At 37.3% G+C, this 21285-nt stretch overlaps 1 protein-coding gene across 7 annotated transcripts in view; it reads right to left on the bottom strand.

Moving 5' to 3' along the window:
• PTPN4 (protein tyrosine phosphatase non-receptor type 4) overlaps window positions 1-21285 on the bottom strand; it is a 229992-nt gene that overhangs the window by 20779 nt on the left and 187928 nt on the right. For all 7 annotated transcript variants that reach the window (XM_072613348.1, XM_072613351.1, XM_072613349.1 and 4 more), the window contains 4 exons: window positions 9687-9846; window positions 6855-6938; window positions 6718-6774; window positions 2184-2340 (listed from right to left, as the gene is read on the bottom strand). In XM_072613348.1, the coding sequence (XP_072469449.1) occupies window positions 2184-2340; window positions 6718-6774; window positions 6855-6938; window positions 9687-9846 (458 nt within the window). The remainder of the gene's footprint in view (window positions 1-2183; window positions 2341-6717; window positions 6775-6854; window positions 6939-9686; window positions 9847-21285) is intronic.

Raw genomic sequence — 21285 nt, 5'->3', positions numbered from 1 at the left:
GATGGAAAACTCCAAAGAATAACATTTTAAAATTTATTTATTGATGCCTTTTATTTTTATATTAATCTTCTCTGGATATATGTGAAAATAAAATTCCCTTATAACAAAGAAAAGTAATTCAGGAACCATGTCTGACAATGTATGTAAATAAAAGAATGAATTTTCACTGAAAAGTTTTCTTGTTTTATTATGAACTCAAACAAAAAGGAAGACATGTTTAGACATTTAGCTCCTACATTAGTCGGGACCATAAATCTCAAGGGCATACTACATCTACTACAGTGCCTAAGCTGATTTTACAAATAAACTTAGTGCAGGACAAAGAAAGAAAAGCTACAAAGGGAGGGGTGTGTGCTTTTTGTTTGTGTTTTGTTTTGCTTTTTGTTTGTTCGAAACTTTGTTTTAAAGTTTCTAACCAACTTACTCTACCTGTGGACCTTTAGAAATGGCATGTATCAAGCTTGGTCCAGGAGAAGATCTGAGAAAATTCACATCCTGGAACTAAAGGTTTAAAATGTGCCATATATTGTTAGATATAGTTGAGAATTTGAATGGGTTTGTAGAACTGGTGTCTTCTTTTCGTTTTTTTTTTTTTTTAAAGGGATCAATCACTGAGTAGAGGAAGAGGAAGGATATATTTGGAGAAAAAGGTGATGTAAAAATAAACGTTCTCAACAAAAAATGAGATTTAAAGGAAAGAAATGGTAGGCTTTGGTCCCAAAGCATTCAAATGGATAAAAGGATCATTTCAAATTATAACCTGGGTAACTAGAGCAGGGCAGCAAGAGATTACAGGCAGCATATCAACCTTTCTGTTACCTCCTGACCTGATCCAGGAGTCACTGATCACATGACACGCTGGAGAAGACAAACAGGCAAAGTTGGGATAAGGTGATAGGTAAAGAGAATGTTTCATTTTACATTTTTACATGCCATTATGTTGTTGAAATGGAAGAGAAGCAGGAATGACAATGGTCCATTGAGGGAAAGGTAAATATAGACATGACTTCAGTGGTTTAAAGGACTTCTCAGAAACTTTTTCTACGACGCAAATAGGTAATTCATTTGCAACTTAAAGCCTTAGAGAACTTATAGCCTTGAGAGCAACCTGGGTGGCTTTAGTATAGAACCAGCTATGTCAGAGGCAGGAGTTGAACTAGGGTCTTCTGGACTGCAAGACCATCCTTCAATTCATTATGCCATGCTACCTCTCTAGTTACATATAGGAATGAAGTGACTTGAGACACTATCTAACTTTGTACAAAGATAAAAAGATGGATTTCAAAACCTGTGAGTGAGTAGCATCTCGTCTCTTGTCCTCTCCTCTTCTCTCCTTTCGCCTCCTCTCCTCTGGTGTTCTGCCCAGGGGAAGGTAAACTTCATGGCCCAAAGTTGCCTTTTGTTCTTTGGGTTTCCTGGTTCCATTTCTTGCTCAGAGATCAAGTCTTAAAACCAATTCACTCTGGAGCTCATAGACTGGACAAGAAGTCCCCACCCACCTAGCACAGAGTGCTAGAAGTGCAGAAGATTAATGACTAAATAGTAATTGTTTCTCTTTTACCCAGGAAACCTAAAGGTCTTCCCCTCCTGGTTGGATTTTTTTTTTTTTTGGATTAAAGGGGCCATCCCTTGAGTAACTTAAAGAAGCCTATTCATTGAATGGGTGTATCTCACTCAAAGTGAGAATGTGATACAACCTTAGTCTGAAAGGGTCACGGTCTCACTTAGGATCCTAGGCCATCTCCAGTCGTTATGATGAGTATCAGGCCACAGGACCCACATAGTTCAGGAGGAGAAAGTGAGGCTGGTGACCTTGCACAGCCCTCCCTCACTCAAATCAAACTCAACTGCAAGTCATGTCATCATCTTGAGGTCATGGTCCTCTTTGAGAAACAAGGACAAACACAACAACAACAACATTCTACTTTAGTATAAATGCCTTTTAACATTGACTTTCTGAAACTTTTAATAATGCTAACTATCTTGATTAGTTTGCGTGTTGAGAAAGTTAAAGAATAAGACACAATTAGAAACCTGTTCAAAATCCTGTATGATATTTTAAAAAATCCTAATAATAATAATAATAATGATAATGTTATCTTGTCAAAGAATTTTCCAGAGTATGGATCAAGGTTCAACAAAATATATAGAGCTAAGAGGAAGGGAAAAAAAAGCTCACTCACCATTGGGTCGAACTAGGAGTACAAGTTCCCCTGAGTGTCTCTCACAGCTAGCTTTAATAAACATGACAACTTGATCATGGGTATGTTCTGCGATGTCTCTGCCATTAATTAGTACAACTTGATCCCCTTCATTCAATCGAGGGACGCAGAGGTCAGCCTAAAATATGATGTAAATAAGATTTCAGATTCTCAATTCTTTCTTAGATCAAAGAATTACACTTTATTTTTTGATGGCAACATATGAGGAGAACAATAGATTCAGAAATCCAAATTCTCACTACAAACTAATCCAAAGGCATTCAAATTGTATTCAAATGAAAACTAGAGCTTAGTTTTCCCTTGACTGCCAGAAGACATTCATTCTGTAGACATGGCAGGGACTAAAGCAGCTTAGATGCTCCTTCTGGGATTTTGTGTATCCTATTTCTATTATGTAGCAGCCTGCCATGTAAAAGCAAGGTGGTACCAAACCTAGGAAAAGGCATTTTAAGTATGAAAGAGTTACCTCTATTGGTAAGAGAAAATCTTTACTTGATGTACCTGATTAGTTTCTAATCATACTTTTTATGAGTCTGGTCCTCCAGGAGGAACAGACTTGAAAAAAGTTCTTCATAGTCCATTTAAAGGATTGTAAAAAGTCATCATATATACCCCTGAAGTGTTGTCTTACTTACTATTACTATTTACACGCAGCAGTCCATTGACACAGTTCTGTATTTATCTTTGTTAAAATTTAGGTGATTTCGACTCTATTCAGGAAAAAGCTAAGGGAAACATACCTTCCATATAATCTGAAAAGTGAGCATTTCTTTGTAAAAGTCTTCTCTCCCCAACCCCCCTAAAAAGTGTTATGTGTTTTAAAAGCAAAGACTGAGTGTACCATTTCCTCAGTCGTCCTTCAACAGTAATCAGGATAATATCTTGAACTATCTCTCAATACATGATGAAAATATTCATAACAAAATTAAAAAGACAATGTTTCTGTTCAGCTTTGCACTAATTATATTTGTGGATTACTGTTCACTCTAGCACATTTATCTAGTATAAAACATGCACTAAAGTTAGCACAAAAGATAAAGAGTTAGCATAAAAAATACTCAAAACTAGGTCATATTCTCTAGTAATCAACTGCCAAAATATGGTTCCTCATTTGAAGCCACTGGTAGCAGTTGCTCAACTTAAGAAATAACAGCACATCATGAGTGATGGATGATTCCTTTTGTTTTGACAGTCTAAGTCCTAGCAACGTTGTACGGATTATCGTTATGTTTTGTAAAAAAAAAAAAAAAATTGTGAGTTTAAAATAGGTTAAAAATAACCTTACTTCATATCTAATGATTTCTTTGAGAACATCTGTTTCACAATTCAAAATAAAGGCTTGCCATTTAATCATATTTTTAATATTTTAACTGAATAGTACAGCTAAAAATAGCTACAATATTCTCTAATACAGTACAATAATGGAGTTTGATTTAATCAACTATTATAATGAGACAATCCAGAGTACTTATTGTCTATGTCATACATCTTAGGAGCACTTAATTACATTCAATTTGGTGCTACATTATATGCTGTTTTGTATTCCTATTCTGTTTCAAGTAATTATATCCTGTAAACTCCTTGTAAATAGGGAACTGTATTACACGTTTCCTTTGTATTAACCACAAAACCTAGGGATAATGCTAGGCACAGAAAAGACATTCGACAAGTAATGAGATGAAATTACAGAAAGGATTAAAAGCACAGAGTAAATACAATTAGGTCTTTGTCATTTGCATTAAGGCAAATGACTGGTGGCACAAATAATCCCCACATAGAATTTGTATATGGCTTTTAAAAGTACTTTTCAACTTTAAATGAAATACATACATGTTTCAGAAAGACACGTTTCAAAACTAAATAATCAAAGTCATGCCAAAGTGAAGACCTGATACAGGAAGCATCCATATGGGAAGTGGTTCAGTTTCTTTACTTTGCATTGCAGACTAAATTCCTCCTAAGACTCTTACTTAATGATACAAACAGCTAATTCATATCTCAGCACATATTGCACTATCCTGAAACAAGTGAGCTCCTTGGTCACTTTCTCTTCCCTATATTAAACTGTTAACTAGCACTGAAATCTTTTAATTTAAAATCTTTTAATTTTCAAATCTTTTAATTTTAATTTTAAAAAGTTTATTGAAGGAATAAAGAAAAATTCTGTTTATGGTAGAAGAAAGTAATTAGGCACATAAGTGATGTATAAGAAACCTAGAAAGGTAGGAGAGATCAGGTTATGAAGAGCTTTAAAGGCCAGATAGAACAGTTGATATCTGTAGAGGTAAAAGAGAGTCAACCTCGGGAGTCTATGCAGTCTCAGTTGTATTTTTGGAAAATCACTTTGGTATTAGAGCAGAAAGTAGACTGATGTGGGAAGAAACTTGAGGCAGGGAGACCAAAAAGGAAACTACTCCAACAGCCTTTGGTAAGAGGTGATAAGGACCTAAACCAAAGTAGTCGTGTGAGGAGAGAGAAGGGGATTTCTGTGAGAGATTTATTGTAAATAACAACAATAGCAATATTTTTAAAGCGAATATTTATATAGTGCCTACTTACTTGCTTTGGGAATATTATCTCATTTAATTCTCATTACAATTGTGGGTCATGATAGGTACTATTAATATACCCATTTTATAGATGCAAAAAAGGAGGCAAACAGAAGCTAAGTGACTTGCCCAGGGCTACACACCAAATCAAATGTCTGAGATCATATTTGAACTCAGATCTTCCTGACTCATGGTCAGATACTTTATCTACCGTGTCACCTAGCTGCATAGAGCACAATAATTTGTTGTACAGGGTGCCTGAGGCCAAGAAGGCAAAGATGACACTGAGCTTACAAATCTTGATGATGGGGAAAATGATGGGCCTCAATAATTATAGGGAAGTTTGGAATAAGGGTGGGTTTTGGGGAAAAGGTAGAAAGGTCTGTTTTGGATATGTTGGTTTTGAGCTATCTATAGCATGCGGTTTTAAATGTTGAAAAGGCAGTTGGTGATATGAGGCTGATATTCCAGGAGAAAGACTAGGGCTGGATATGTAGATCTGCGAAACATCTGCATGGAGATGATAGTTGAAGAGCTTACCATGTCAGAGTGTGTAAGAAAAGAGAAGAGAGCCCAATATAACCTTGGCCCACAGTTAGTGGACACAACACATATGATGATTTATCATCATCAGTGGAGTCAAGAGGACCCAGAGAGGTAAGAGGAAAACAAAGGGAGAACAATGTCATGAAACCTGAGAGAGGAGAGAGTGGCCAACAGGATCAAATGCTGCCAGAGAGGACTGAGAAGAAAACATTAAATTAGCAAAACAGCAAACCTAACATTCTCTTTAAAAAATTTTTTAATATTATTTTATAAATTTTATTTTTTTGCTCTAAACCTTTGACAATCTGTGGTCCCTCTGCCCCCATTGAACCATTTAGAAAAAAATGCACAGAAGAGAACAAAAAGAAGGAATCAAATCACGATCAGGATAAGTTTTAACAGCAATGAATAGAACGTATTCTCTATATTTTTTTAAAAAAATGATATAAAATGAACTAGCACTTAATTTCATATGCATTCTTTTTTTTCTTCTGTTGTATATGAAATTTATAAAAAATAAAACAAATATTTTAAAAAGAGGATGTTAGATTTGCCAATTAAGAGAATATTAGTAAGTTTGGAGAAAGCAGCTTCAGATGAGTGACGAGGCCTAGAAGGCACATTGCAGTGATTATGGGCACAAGTAAGAGATGGCTGAGAAAGGCAGAGATGGCAGGCTTTTTTAAGAAAGACAATATTTGGTTGTGTTTATGGGAATCAAGAAAGGAACAAATGGATAAGGGAGAGACTGAAGATTAAAAAAGGAGAGAGGAGATGATGCTGAAGACAATCTAATGGAAGGAATGGGATCAGTGGGACATGGAGAAGGGTTGGCTTGGGCAAGGCCATGCTTTTATCAGAAACTAGAATAAAAGAAAATAGGTAACAATGTAAATAGGAATTTGAAAAGAAGATCTGGTGAATATAAATTGTAATGAGGATAATCTGACTTTGGATAACCAAGAGTTAAACAAATTTAAGGCAAAAACATTCCAATTTATTTTCATTTTTTAAAAAAAGGTAAAAATCATCTAATTGACAAATGAAATGATAATAAATTATTTTACGTGAAAAATTTCAATTGGCTTTTATAAAAACTTGGAGCTCAACAGAGCTAACTTATCTTTTGCCACTTCAAGAGTTATAATAATAAAATGCCCATTTTGCCAAACATGTGGCCAGGAAAAAAGGACAAAAGTTCACGTGGATTTTAAATAAACTTACCCAAAAGGAGAATTAAAGGATGCTTTTCAGTAATAGATTCAGTTTCTATTTTTTAATTGATGAATTTAAAGGGGGAAAAAAGGTTAATTTCCTTTACTGAAAGAAGAGAGATAACCATATAAAGAATATTCCTTTTAAACAAACCCCATGAAACCAAAGAAATTTAGAAAACTTACTGGTGTTCCCGGAGCTACACGAGAAACTATCACAGGCATCTTCTGATCATATCCACCCTTAGAAAATGTAGTAAAGTTAGTGTCAAATTCATGACAAAGAAAAATTTCTGTACATAAAGAAAAGTTAATTCAATTACCTTTACATTGAATCCAAACCTTCCATTCTCATCAGGTTTCATTTTGATCAGAACAAGATTATCCTGAGGAATACCACCATTGGGCTAATTAAAAAAAGAAAAAAAAACATGTAGTTTCCTTTGAGTTTACAAGAAAAGTGACTAATTGTTCACATTCCTTTGACCCAGAGATTCAATTAATTAATTTCTTTTAATTAAATTCAATTAATTAATCAATAAGGTTTTTTTTCTTTTTGGGGGGCATACAATGAAGGGGGTTGTTGTTTTTAAAAGACTGAATCTCCCTATCTTACCCAGGGTAGAAAGGGCTAGTTATGGGCCTGATCTTGATCCCATTACTGCTCAGGAAGGGAGTTTTGACCCACTCCATTTCCAACCTCGGCTGGTTCACTTCTTCTTAGGCAACCTGGTGGTCCCTTCTCCCAAGAAGTTCTGAAATTAATGCTGAGATCCACTAAATAAGGAAAACTCACTAGAGCTCAGAACTTCTGAAGTCAAGTGATCAATGAGCAAGCTGGTCTCCTCCCTTGATAGGATTTCCAAGTGTATGCCACCACAGTTTGCTAATTAACAAGTACTTATTAGGAGCCTAATATGTGCCAGACACTGTACTAGGCACTGCTCTTCTTTGGCTTCTGAAATAATACTCTTCATTTTCCTCCTATCTATTTCAACGTTCCTTTTCTCAGGATCCTATGCTGGATGATCACTATCCCATTTAGTTAGCATGGATGTCTCAGACTTCTCATATTTCCTCTCTTTATGATCCTATCAAGTCCCTCAGATTCAAATACACAAATGATTCCTAAATCTATATATTTAACTCTAGGTTTTCTTAATAATTTCAGATCACCAACTGTTATTAATCTCCAAAGGATATATCACATGTATTAAGATGCACATCTTAAAAGTGGCAGAGATCCATAATGGAACTTATTTTCTTCTCTGATAAAACCATACCTCCTCTAGACAAATGTTTCTGCTAAAGGTCTTGATGTTCAGTCATGTCAGCTGTGTCCAATTCTTTGTGATCCTATTTTGGGGTTTTCTTAGCAATATAATGGAGTGGTTTGCCACTTTCTTCTCCATTCTGCTCAAGACCTCACCATATTTCTAGTCTTTCAGCTTTGCAATTTCAGTCATTCATGACTCTTCTCTTTCTCATTTCTTATTCCCAATCAAGTGTCAAGCCTTGTGATTTGTTAATGTCATCTTTCCCTATCGTTCTCTTTCTTACAATTAGACAACCACTATCCTATATTAGGTTCCCATCACCTCTCCCAAAGAATGATGATAACTTTTCATCTAGTCTCCTTGCTTATAGTCTCTCCTCAATTCATTCTCCATAGCTGCCAAAGGAATCTTCCTAAAACACAGCTACTAAACTGCTCTATTTAACAATGTTCAGCAGTTTCTTACTGGCCTAAGAGAAAATAAAAACTCTTCGGTGTAGCATTTAAAGTCCTTCACAATCTGGTTCCAGCCTACATCTCTAAATTTACTTTATACAACTCTTTTTCACCAATACAACAATCTTGTCAAAGTGGCATGTTTGCTGAACAAAATGTTTTCCTCTCTGTAGTTTTGTACAGGCTATCTATCCTTCAAGCCTGGGGCATGCTTCCCTTTCACCCTGGCCTCTTAAAATACTTAGGCTACCTTCAAGGTTCAGCTAACTTAACTACTTTCCCTCCTCCTTAGGAGAAAATGTTTTCTGGTCCCCCAAGTTCTTAGTGCTCTTTCTTTTTGTAAAATCTCTATTTGCTCATGATAACATGCAGAAATTATTAGAATATAGTTATTAAAAGCAGGAATTGTTTCCTTTCTCCCCTTTTTATTCTCTGTACCTAACAGAGTCCCTTGTATGCAACAGGGGCTTAACTTTTTATTGAACTGAGTAACAATGCTATCTTTGGTTTTCTTTGACCTTCCCTCTCATGCCCTGTTGTTCCTTCCCTATTCTCTCTCTTTGATCATGCTTATCAATTCCCACCTTCTTGTCTTTCCATCTTTCTTGATGTCCATTATTAGAGTGAAACTTTAAATTCAGGAAAATGCCTCCCTCTTGAGCTATCAATGTGTATAATAAGAGACAAAAATGCCTAAGGAATTTGACAAAATGCAATTTGTTAAACTTCTGAGGTTAACAACCACCAAAGGCCCTGAGATAAAAGCATGTCCCCAAAATATAGTGATTAAGAATTTTGAGGTATTTAGGCAATTCACATAATGGATGACAAATACTCCTGGGACTGCCAGTGAATTTTAATTCCTTGTTTAAAATTATAAAATAATTTTACTAAAGTATCTTAATATTTAAAAATTCATATTTATTTTGAAAAGATTTTTTTTTAAAGGTTTTATTCTGGAATGATAAAGTCACTGTTTACATTTACTCTGCCTCCTGACTTCCTTGGTTCCATTCAAGATTCAGCTCAAATCAGACTTGCAAAAGGCCTTTCCCAGTCTCCCCTACTGCTAAGCCCCCTCCCTTCTCTTCTGAGATTACCTTCCATTTCACTTTACATATTATATAAGTATGCTGCCTTGCCTATTAGATTTTAAGTTCCTGGATCATTTTTTTGCCTTAGTACCTGGCACACAGAAAGTGCTCAATGTTTGCTGCCTGATTTATAATGCTGCTGCAATTACTAGGAACATTCTACATAGCAGGCATCAAATAGGACCAATAAATAGGGCTTTCCAGAATTTGGCTGCACTGTAAGATGGTGGGAAAATGGCAATACTATGATCAGATCCATTTGAAAAATATGCCACACATTTGTAAGTCCATAAAAATATAAAATTAATACATGTCAAGCAATAACTGACTGTAGATTTTTCAGGTGAAGCAGAAACATCAAATGCTTCATTGATATGGTTGTCCAGGTCTTGCTGGGAATGTGAGAAATGAATCTGGTTCCAACTATTCTTCTTAGATTGTTTAGGTGGTAATGCAGGAGGCTGCCCATCTTCAGAAGTCTCTTGAGATCTAGAGTACAGAAGAGAAAAATGGGAGAGAGAAGACAATTCTCTGAAAACAGACTTAGTAGAAGCATTAAGTTAAAAAAGAGAGCCAAACAACCGACATATTTACACACTGTTTAATAGAGATGGCTTTGAGATAATAATTCGTCACTATCTAAATTAACTTTTACCTTTATATAATAAAAATCTAATCAGCTCCATTGTTGATTAAGTTCTGACTTCTACATATTAATTTACATACAAATTAAATATGTATAAAAATAAATTTTTAGGGAAAAAATCTTAAGGTAAAATATTTCATTTTAGAGTTAGTGGAAAAAAAACCCTTAGGCTGCTTTTCTTTTTTTTCTGCTCCAATGATTTATCTTCCTTCATTTTTTCTTCACATTTCAAAATTAAAATTTTTATTATGAACTTAATTGACAAAAATAAGAAATTTAATATATATAAAAGAATATATGAAATTGTGAACTCCTACTATGTAGTTTTAAAAATGTATATATTAATTTGATAGCATAGTAAATTTCCCAGCTTCTCTGGGTTCCCTTCTGAACTACTTTCTACTCTCTTCTACTTAATTCTTAGTGCTGTGGGGAGCCAGTTTGCAACAAAAGGGAAGGACAATAATCAAGAATTCTGAGGTCAGAGTCAAGGTCAAGGTCTAGCATAACAGGCCAAATTAGCCAACACAGGTAAGGTTGAGCGTTGAGTAGATGGGTCCAGGGTTTCAGAGACTGAATCCAAACAAGGAACACAGACAGAAGACTTGTCAAGAATATCTTAGTTCAATAAGAAAGATATCTAGAGAAGAGATACAAGCAAGAAAGTATATTTGAGGGATCAAGAATTCAAGATGGGCAAGAGAAAACAGGTGGGAAAAAAAGTTTGAACAGGGAGAAAGGGAGATAGTTATCTCAGGCTCTGAAATAACAAAGCACATTCATTAAAGAAAATTAAATTAAAAAAGCTAACATGTGGCTAGTACCTGGATCCTTACAAAGAGTTTTACTCCCAACACAGAGGTAGGTAGTAGAAAGCATAATTTCCAATTCTAATTTTAAGAATAAAGAAACAGACTCAGATTAGTTAAGTGGCTTTTCCACAATCAAATGGCCACTAACTGGCTGAGTCAGGTCTTAAAACATCTTTTGTCCTTATATCTTGTGTTCTATTATATCATAAACTCAATATGACTACTGGTCCCAAGTAACCCAATTTTTGCTCTTTGTCATAGTTTAAATACAACTTCAACCAAGCCCGGCATGTATAGACTCTTTGTGCTTTCTCTATGGTGGTGGCCACTCCCAGGGAGAGGCTTTGCTGGAGAGGAGATGGGCAGGAACTATTCTGCACCAATACTTCAACAGATCCATAAGGTCACTGACGGAGGCATTTCCTCCTAAGGTGCAAACAATCCATAGCTTCTCATTCTGGGTAATTTTTTTTAGTACCCCCATCAATCATTCCCTTATTCACATAAACCCATCACTCCATGACAGGTGGCCAATATGAAAGCCTTTTTCTGTATGTTTTAACATTACATAGATGCTATTCCAAAATTACCAAAGAAAGAGAAAAGAACAAACAATTATCATATGTCTAATAAGTGTCAGAAATAGTTAGTTCTAAGTACGTTACAAATATCTCATTGGAGCCTCACAACAACCCTGTGAGGTAGGTGCTATCATAATCCCTATTTTACAGTGGGAGAAACTAAGGCAAACAGGTTCAAAGTGACCTACCCAGGGTCACTCATGTAGTAAATGTTCAAGGCTGGGACTGAACTCTAGGCTAAGCACCCAATCCACTGTGCAACTTAGCTGCCTAGACAGAAGGGCCCAAATGTACAAACATAGTTATAGCAGTTATTTTTCTTGCTGCAAAGAATTGGAAACTAAGAGGTTACTTATCAAATGAGAAATGGCGGAACAAATTATAGTGTATGAATTTGCTAGGATACCATCATGCTATAATAAGAAATGACAAAAGGAATGGGCTCAGAGAAACTTTGGAAGGTTTCTTTGAAATGAAGCAAAGTGAACAGAAGCAGAACAATTTATGTAGTAACAAGAAAATGGAGAAGAGGACAGAGCCAAGAGGGTGGAGTAGAAAGACGCACACACTCTAGCTCTTCCCCACAGCCCATAAAATACCTGTAAAAAATGACTCTAAACAAATTCTAGAGCAGCAGAAGCTACAAAATGACAGAGTGAAAGAGATTTCCAGCCCAAGGTAGCCTGAAAAACTAACAGGAAAGGTCTATTGCACAGGGTACGGAACTGAGTGCAGCCCATGGAGGCCAGCCCAGCCCCGGCCACTCAGCACCAGCAGGAACAGGACCAGAACAGGCCTCGGGGGCGGAATCCCCAGCAGCAGCAGCGGTTCTCAGATTCCCTCAACCCACAAATGCCAAAGAAAGCTTCAAAGGTCAGTGAGAAGGCTTTTACATCTGGGAAAGGGAATGCAGTCTGGCTCTGTCAGCAAAAGCCACTGCAGCAGCAGCCTCCATTGTTGGAGACCTCCAACTAAAAAGCCCCTGGGGAACTGAGCAGCTGATCTGAATTTCAGCCCTGAGCTGGGCCCTGGGGTGAGGAGGAAGGGCACTGGCAGAGCTGAAGGTGGTTGTGGAAAGGGAATTCTACCACTCACAGATTCTGGGCAGAAAAGTTTTTGGTTACTCCCAGACCAGTGCACAGGCCAAGAGAGAAGTAAACTCTTCTCCCTTAATTGTGCCACCTTAGAGGAACTGAGAACTTTCAAGTCCCCAGAGTATACCCTCCTCTTGACAAAGGATTCAAAAGTCAAGTAGCTGGCTGGGAAAAATGCCCAAAAACAGGGAAAAAAAAAATGAGACTACAGAAGGTTATTTTCTTGGTGAATAGGTATTTTCTTCCATCCTTTCAGATGAGGAAGAACAATGCATACTGTCAGAGGAAGTCAAGGCTTCTGCATCCAGTACCTCCAAAATAAATATGCAATGGTCTCAGGCCATGGAAGAGCTTGAAAAATGAGTCAACAGCTTGCTAAAGGAGACCCAAAAAAATGCTGAAGAAAATAACACCTTGAAAAATAGACAAACTCAACTGGCAAAAGAGGTCCAAAAAGCCAATGAGGAGAAGAATGCTTTCAAAAGCAGAATTAGCCAAACAGAAAAGGAGATTCAAAAGCTCACTGAAGAAAATAGTTCTTTAAAAATTAGAATGGAACAGATGGAAGCTAATGACTTTATGAGAAACCAAGAAATTACAAAGCAAAACCAAAAGAATGAAAAAATGGAAGATAATGTGAAATATCTCATTGAAAAAACAACTGACCTGGAAAACAGATCCAGAAGAGACAATTTAAAAATTATGGGACTACCTGAAAGCCATGATCAAAAAAAGAGCCTAGACATCATCTTTCATAAAATTATAAAGGAAAACTGCCCTGATATCCTAGATCCAGAGGGCAAAATAAATACTGATAGAATTCAGCAGTCACCTCCTGAAAGATATCTGAAAAGAGAAATTCCTAGGAATATTACAGCCAAATTCCAGAGTTCCCAGGTCAAGGAGAAAATATTGCAAGCAGCTAGAAAGAAGCAATTTGAGTACTGTGGAAATACAATCAGCATAATACAAGATCCAGCAGCTTCTACATTAAGGGATTGAAGGGCTTGGAATACGATATTTCAGAAGTCAAAAGAACTAAGATTAAAAGCAAGAATCACCTACCCAGCAAAACTGAGTATAATACTTCAGGGGAAAAAAATGGTCATTCAATGAAATAGAGGGTTTTCAAGCATTCTTGATGAAAAAACCAGAGCTGAAAAGAAAATTTGACTTTCAAACACAAGAATGAAGAGAAGCATGAAAAGGTAAACAGGAAAGAGAAATCATAAGGGAGTTTCTAAAGTTGAATTGTTTACATTACTACATGGGAAGATAATATTTCTAACTCTTTAGGGGTAAGAGAGGAATATAGTGGGAGGAGAAAAGGAGAAATGGAATGGGGCAAATTATCTCTCATAAAAGATGCAAGAAGAAACTTTTTCAATGAAGGAGAAAAGGGAGGAGGTGAGAGGGAAAAAGTGAAGCTTACTCTCTTCATATTTAGCTTAAAGAGGGAATAACATGCTCACTCAATTTGGTATGAAAATCTATCTTATGCTACAGGAAAGTAGGGGAGAAGGGGACAAGCAGGGTAGGGGGGGATAAAAGAAGGGAGGGCAAATGGGAGGAGGGAGTAATTAGAAGTAAATACTTTTGGGGAGGGACAAAATCAAAAGAGAGACATAGAACAAATGGGGGGCAGGATAAGATGGAGGGAAATATAGTAATTCTTACACAACATGACTATTATGTAAATCTTGCAGAACTACAATATATAACCTATATTGAGTTGCTTGCCTTTTCAGTGGGGATGGGTGGGGAGGGAGGAAGGGAGATAAGTTGGAACTCAAAATTTTAGGAATGAATGTTGAGAATTGTTTTTGCATACAACTGGGAAATAAGAAATACAGGTAATGCGGTACAGAAATCAATCTTGCCCTAAAAGAAAAGAGAGAAGATGAGGATAAGGGAAGGGAGGGGTACGATAGAAGAGAGGGCATGTTAAAAACTAAAAATAAATAAACAGTAAAAAAGAAAAGAAAACAGAGGAAAAAAACCAATTAAAAAAATTTTAAGTTAAAAAAAATACATGTGTATGTACCAGTGCTGCACTCAGGCTGTCCATTTATCAGTCCCTATCCTTCCTCTAAATCATGATCATAATTCCTTGGGTAATCTCTTTTATGCAATGTTTTATTTTCAATTACTTTTTTGTAACAGGCTATAACTTATTTGAACCTACCATATGTTTCCAATGCTCTTTTGAGTCACCCATGACATTAATTCTTCAGAAATTGTGGCATTTATGATTAACAGCCATAAAAAATGAGTAAAATAATGATGTTAAAAAAAATAGATGTTTGACCAGCATGGGATGGTTTGAAGCACCATATAATTTTCCAAACAGAATTTAACCCTTCACTTTTTGCATTTCTAGGCCCAGTTCAATGCCCATCAGCATAAGCTGGATCAAATTCCTAAGCTTTAGAATATCCATCTAAAGGCATGTTAGAGTCCAGACAGTCATTCTCTATTCCCTTACTTTTTCCTGTGGAGATTATTAGGCTAAATTTCATTGGCTTACTGGACTGTGAGCTCATGCTGCAGTGTGTGTTGGCATGATTAACTCAAATAATTTCAGTTGGAACCCATAGAAACATTCATGGAATACAGTCAGCACTAGTAATGGGAAGCTATAGATCAAGACAGGTCAAAAGAGTCCAGGACAAAAAGCAAGGCTGAGGCCAGGCTGGTGGGTGGATGATTTGGTGATGTGCAGGACAGAGATCATAATTAGAGGGGTAGAGGGAAGAACAATTAGTGTAGAAACTGGGTATGTAGGTACTGTTTATCTCAGGGTAGAATCAAGTAAGAATTTAAGGGAATTAAGCTAATCTGGGAGATAATACTGAGAGTCACAATGGATGATACAGAGCAGAAGTGTCAAACACAGCTAGGAGGCCCCACATGGCCCAAACACTCCCAAGCACAGCCAAAACAGATTAAAATGTAATCAGGCAGTATTAAGTAAAACAATAAGTAAATTAAATAAATAGAAATACAATGAAACATACATAACGCTAATTTATGATTTTCTAAGTCAATATGCCCCCCACAGGGATCTTTATGTATGGTTTGATGGCCCTTGTGTCTGTTTAAGTTTGACACCACTGATCTAGTCTATGTTTAGCTCTAAACAACGTGAGGGGCACAGACAGGTAGAACAGGAATTAATAGCTAGGGAGAAGGCTATTGAGATGAATGGAATCCAGTAGAAAGCATAGATTATGATTCAAGATAGGCATAAGGAAGAAGGAATTAAACAGTTCAGGCTATGACATGGAACAGGATCTCAAGTTATGGAATAGGTGGACAAATCAATATAGCAGAACACTGTACCTTCTGCCCTGGTTTTAGAGAGCATTCCTGATTTGTTTAGGTAAAGGTTAGCAAGTCTGGGCTACTGCTCAGAGTGAAACAGGATTCTACAAAGTGTTGGTGATTGAAGTAAGGAGCTAAGTCTTTGAGGAAGAGAGTTAAGTTTCTAGGACAGCCTCCATAATGCTAACAAAGGTCCTTCTGAGCAGTTTATGATTTTAAAGTTATTTCTCTCTTACCAAACTCACGCATATAAAGTAATGAGATACAGTGTTATACAGTGGGTAGAGAGATGACCTTGGATGAGAAGGACCTGGATTTAAATTCTGCATCTGACACATACTGATTGTGTGATGACCAACTGGGAAGTTACTTTGAGAGCTGTCTGAGGCACTGAGAGATCAGAACTATAAGCTACAGAGGAGTTACCTATCTCAAGTTTCTCACACTAATGAAATTATAAGTATTTATCAAAAAAAAAAAAGAAAAAAAGCAACATTTAATGACTAATTAGTTAACCTGAAATCTAGGAACAAACCCTTCATTGACTTGCAGTATAATACAACAAAGCAATTAAATTCGCATCTTTTTCATGCCTTAAACTCCTAAGCAGTTATGTTGACATGTGCCCCCCTAATAAATGAACCTTTTTTCTCAGCAGATGTTACCAGTTATGTTTCTAAGATATATATTCAAAGGGTACTCACAAACCAGCGTAATCTGTACAGAAGCAATGTCTCTCCATTTAACACGTAGTCATTCTGCGGCTTACTTTTAAAAAATGATCTGTGTCTGCTTTAGTCAGTGATGAGTTTTATAGGCAAACTAAAAATTACAATAAGGGAATTATACCAGATTTAAAATAGTATCACTAAATAGGCCAGTTCTAATAGTAGTTCCTATTCTGGGACCAATGTAAGAAATCTGTCAAGTGTAATAGGGTGATAAGACACTGTGTACTTGGGAAGAACTACGAGGTAAAGCAGTGGAGGGGTGGGGGAGGGGGACTTTAATTAAAAAGGAGGTTAAGTCCTACCAAGAACTTAAAGGTAGGGCCAAGCAACACAGCCCTACAGAATGAATTTCTTTGATGCATAGTGACTACCTGGGCAGGTCTATCTTACCTCCTTATAAAAAGGAAGTGAAGTATCTTCAATTTTTAAAAAAATTGTATATTTTAAAGTTTTGCTGATTTCTTTTACATTTATATCACATTAATTTATGAACATAAGATAAGCCAGCTCTCCCTTTTCCTTGCCCAGTGACATAACAAAGAAAAAAAAGGATTTCAGCAAAACCAGTATAATGACCATTTCTTTTTCTTTTCTTGGTATACTATTAACAGTATAACAAACAATAAGACAAAGACAAAAATAACAATTTACCCAGCTGTAAGAAGGATCATAAAGTCAACCTTAATCATTAAAATTGCCAACTTCTCAATTCTGGAAAAAGAGTCTCACTAGTTAGTTCTCTCAGGATACCAACTAAAAGCTCTTTCCAAGAATTCATGTTTCTTTGCAAAATAAACTAGGCTAAACTCAGTTTTCTTAGGAAGTATATTGTCTCAGACCTTTTGCCTCTGTCTTCTCCTCAGTCACCATTTGACTGAATGATAGTCAAAACTCTCTAGGTCCTCAGAGTTCTCATAAAATAAACTGTTAAATCTCAATTCCTTTTTTATTTTTTTTCAGTTAACAAGCATTTATTTTCTCTTCTTTTCGTTCTAGTTTCCAATTTAAAAGAAAAACAAAATGCTTGTCACAAATAAGCATAGCCAAACCAAAACAGAATTCCACATGGTATCTGTTTAAAATCCATGTCACCTTGAATACATCACAAATACAAATGTACATCTTTAATACCTCACTTATCTGTCAGAAAGTACAGGTCATAATCAGTTCTCTGGAATCACTGAATTGATCAGAGTTTTTAAGTCTTTCATAGTTGTTTGTCTTTATTCATAAAAGTTTACACAAGCATTCCCAGGTTTCTCTAAAACTGCCTGTTTCCTTGACTCCCATATCTCTCACTCCATAAGTACAATCTTTTGCCAAATCCTGTGCATTTTGCCTTTGCAATATATATCATAAAGCCTCCTCTCTTCTGACATCACTGTTACCTCAGGGCAGGCCTTCATTAACTCAAGCCTGAAGTACTGCAATACATTTCTGGATAGTCTCCCTGTCTTAAGTCTTTCCTTACTCCAGTCTACCTTCCTTTCAGCTATCAAAATGATCTTCCCCTAAGTACAGGTTTGACTATATCAAGACCATATTAAATAAATTCCAGTGGTGCACTATTACATCCAGGACCAAACAGATAATCCCTGTTTGTTTTGTAAAGCCCTTTCTTCACACTTTGTTTCCTTCCTACCTTTTCGGTGTTCTTACACTTTACTCTCCCTCCTCTGCCTCTGTGGCTCTTCTGTCCCTCCCTCTGGTTGGAAAGAGTGGGAGGATGGGCTTCAAGGAGCTCTTCTCAGGGCATTCAGGGAATTCACCTCATCATCTCTTATCTGACTGACCTGAATTGAATGATCTCCAAAAACTCATCATTCTGCAAGATGAATTCAATTTAGTAACTCACACCCTCTCAGATTATTTCTTACTGTGGCTGCAGGACTCCATCACACCCCTGTACCGAATATTCTCACCTCTTTGACACTTTTCAGCTTCTTTTTATGTGTTGTCTTTCCCCCTTAAATTGTTAGTTCCTTGGAATAGAGACTGTCTCTGGCACTTCTTTGTATCCCCAGGGCTCAGCATGGCACACAGCAGGCACATTATGCCTGGAATCTCTTCCTGCTCCTGACTTCCCCATCTACCTTCACCTCTCAGCTAAAATACCACTCTCTGGAAGAAGCCCTTCTCAGTTCCCATTAAAGCTAATGCCTTCTTTCTAAGATCATCTCCAATTGATCTTAATAAATATTGTTAAATTGACTCCTTACAGCTTAACAGTATCCCATTCCATTATATGATATAATTTATTTGGCTATTTCCCAACTGGCACTACATTTCACAACCAGAATACTCTTCCACCTTAATGAAAAGAAGGAAGTGAATTTCCACAATGGTCCTCTGGGTCAAGAGTAGCTATTTTAATTATACTACATTCAGTTTTATGGTTTTTTTCTGATATATTTTTAAAGGACAGTACTTTAGGCTCTCTGCAGGGTAAATCCTGTAAGATTTGAGATTAGTTTTGATTCAAGTTAAAGTATTTGCATTTTGGGAATACATTAATAAAACAATCCTCAGAAAAGAGTCTGCTTTAAAAGAGCAAGGTTTTAAAAAAAAGTTTTTAAAAAAACCTTTCATTTTGAATTCATTTTGAATTTGCAATCAAGATTAATGAAGGAAGGGAATAAGCATTCATTAAGTAACTACTATGTGCCAGGCACAGTGTTAAATGTTTTACAAATATCATCTCATTGGGTCCTCACAACCACCCTGGGAGGCAAGTGCTGTGACAGTTGAGGAAACTGAGATAGATTCAAAGTGACTTGCCTAGGGTCACACATCTAGTTAATTGGATTATCTGAATCTAATCTGGTAAATCTAAAGCTGGATTTAAATCTGGGTCTTCCTGACATGAGGCCTAGAGCCCTATACACTGTCTTTATTTGCCTCTGACTGCCACTATACTTTGTGTTTAACCTTATGCCTCAGATAAGGCTCCTAGAGAGTCTTTCAAGTCCATTTATACTGAATACAAGTCCATTTATACTGAAATACAAAAAATGTCAAATTCAGTACTGCATTAATTTATATTTCCAAGGACAATAAAATATAAATGAGCTCAACAGACACATAAAAGCCAAGATTTTAATTCCCCTTGAACAAAAGACACATGGCAAGGCTTTCTGAAGACTCTATAGCTGTGCTTTCTCTTTGCTCTCTGTGGTTAGAAGTTTCACAATCTGGGGGCAGAGCCAAGATGGCGAAGTAGAAAGACGCACATACACATAGCTCCGAACCCACAAACCACAGAACAGCAGAGGGGACTAATCCAGGGCGAATTCTGCACCCAGAGACCACGGAATATTGGAGCGAGGGAGATTTCTGTTCCGGAGAGACCTGCAAACCTCTCACGGGGGGTCCTTCACGCCGTGGACTGGGCGCCAGGGCGGGTAGCAGAGAGCAACCATACCGTGGCAGCGACACCGTGAGAAAAAGATCCGAGAGGGCTACGGGACGGGATCTCCAGCGGCCACGCGGGTCCCCCCACCAACAGGTGACTGATGGGGGTAGGTGAGAGAGTCTCTTTGGCGGGTTGAGAGGGCAGTGAGGTGCCCCCAAGGCTTGGGCCCCCCCGGGAGGTGGGGGCTGAGAGGCAGCTGCGGACGGGGGCTCCCCAAAAGAGCGGGAGCCTGGATCCATTGTGGAAGGTCTGTGCATAAACCCCCAGAGGGAACTGAGCCAGAGAGGCGACCCTGCCCCTGACCTCAGCACCTGAACTTAATTCTCACACTGAATAACAGCCCTGCCCCCGCCAAAAATCCTAAGGCAGGAAGCAGCATTTGAATCTCAGTCCCCAAATGCTGGCTGGGAGGACCAGGAGGCGAGGTGGGTGTGAGGAGAACATTCAGAGGTCAGGCCACTAGGGGGAGAAAATGCCAAGAAAAGGGAAAAGAAATAAAACTATTGAAGGGTACTTTATCGGAGAAAAATCACTTCCTCCCTTCCTTTCTGATGGGGAGGAACAAGGCTTGCCATCAGGCAAAGACACAGAAATCGAGGACTCTGTGTCCCAGCCCACCCAATGGGCTCGGGCCATGGAAGAGCTCAAGAGGAATTTTGAAAATCAAGTTAGAGAGGTGGAGGAAAGACTGGGAAGGGAAATGAGAGGGATAAGGGAGAAGCATGAAAAACAGATCAGCTCCCTGCTAAAGGAGAACCAAAAAAATCTTAAAGAAACTGGCACCTTGAGAACTAGCCTAACTCAGCTTGCAAGGGAGGTGCAAGGGGCCAATGAGGAGAAGAATGCTTTCAAAAGCAGAATTAACCAAATGGAAAAGGAGATTCAAAAGCTCACTGAAGAAAATAGATCTTTCAAATCTGGAATGGTACAGATGGAAGCTTTGGACTTTTCGAGAAAGACAGATATCTCAGAACATACCGCGTAGATTCGAAAAATGGAAGATAATGTGAAATATCTTATTGGAAAAACAACTGACCTGGAAAATAGAATCAGGAGAGACAATGTAAAAATTCTGGGACTACCTGAAAACCATGATCAAAAGAAGAGCCTAGACATCATCTTCCATGAAATTATCAAGGAAAACTGCCCTGAGATTCTAGAACCAGAAGGCAAAATAAATATTCAAGGAATCCGCAGAACACCGCATGAAAGAGATCCAAAAAGAGAAACTCCTAGGAGCATTGTGGCCAAATTCCAGAATTCCCAGGTGAAAGAGAAAATATTGCAAGCAGCTAGAAAGAAACAATTCAAGTATTGTGGAAATACAA

The sequence above is a fragment of the Notamacropus eugenii genome, chromosome 5, assembly GCF_028372415.1.
Source record: "Notamacropus eugenii isolate mMacEug1 chromosome 5, mMacEug1.pri_v2, whole genome shotgun sequence".
In the NCBI taxonomy this organism is placed as follows: Eukaryota; Metazoa; Chordata; class Mammalia; order Diprotodontia; family Macropodidae; genus Notamacropus; species Notamacropus eugenii.
This window is presented reverse-complemented; position numbering and strand designations above follow the sequence as displayed.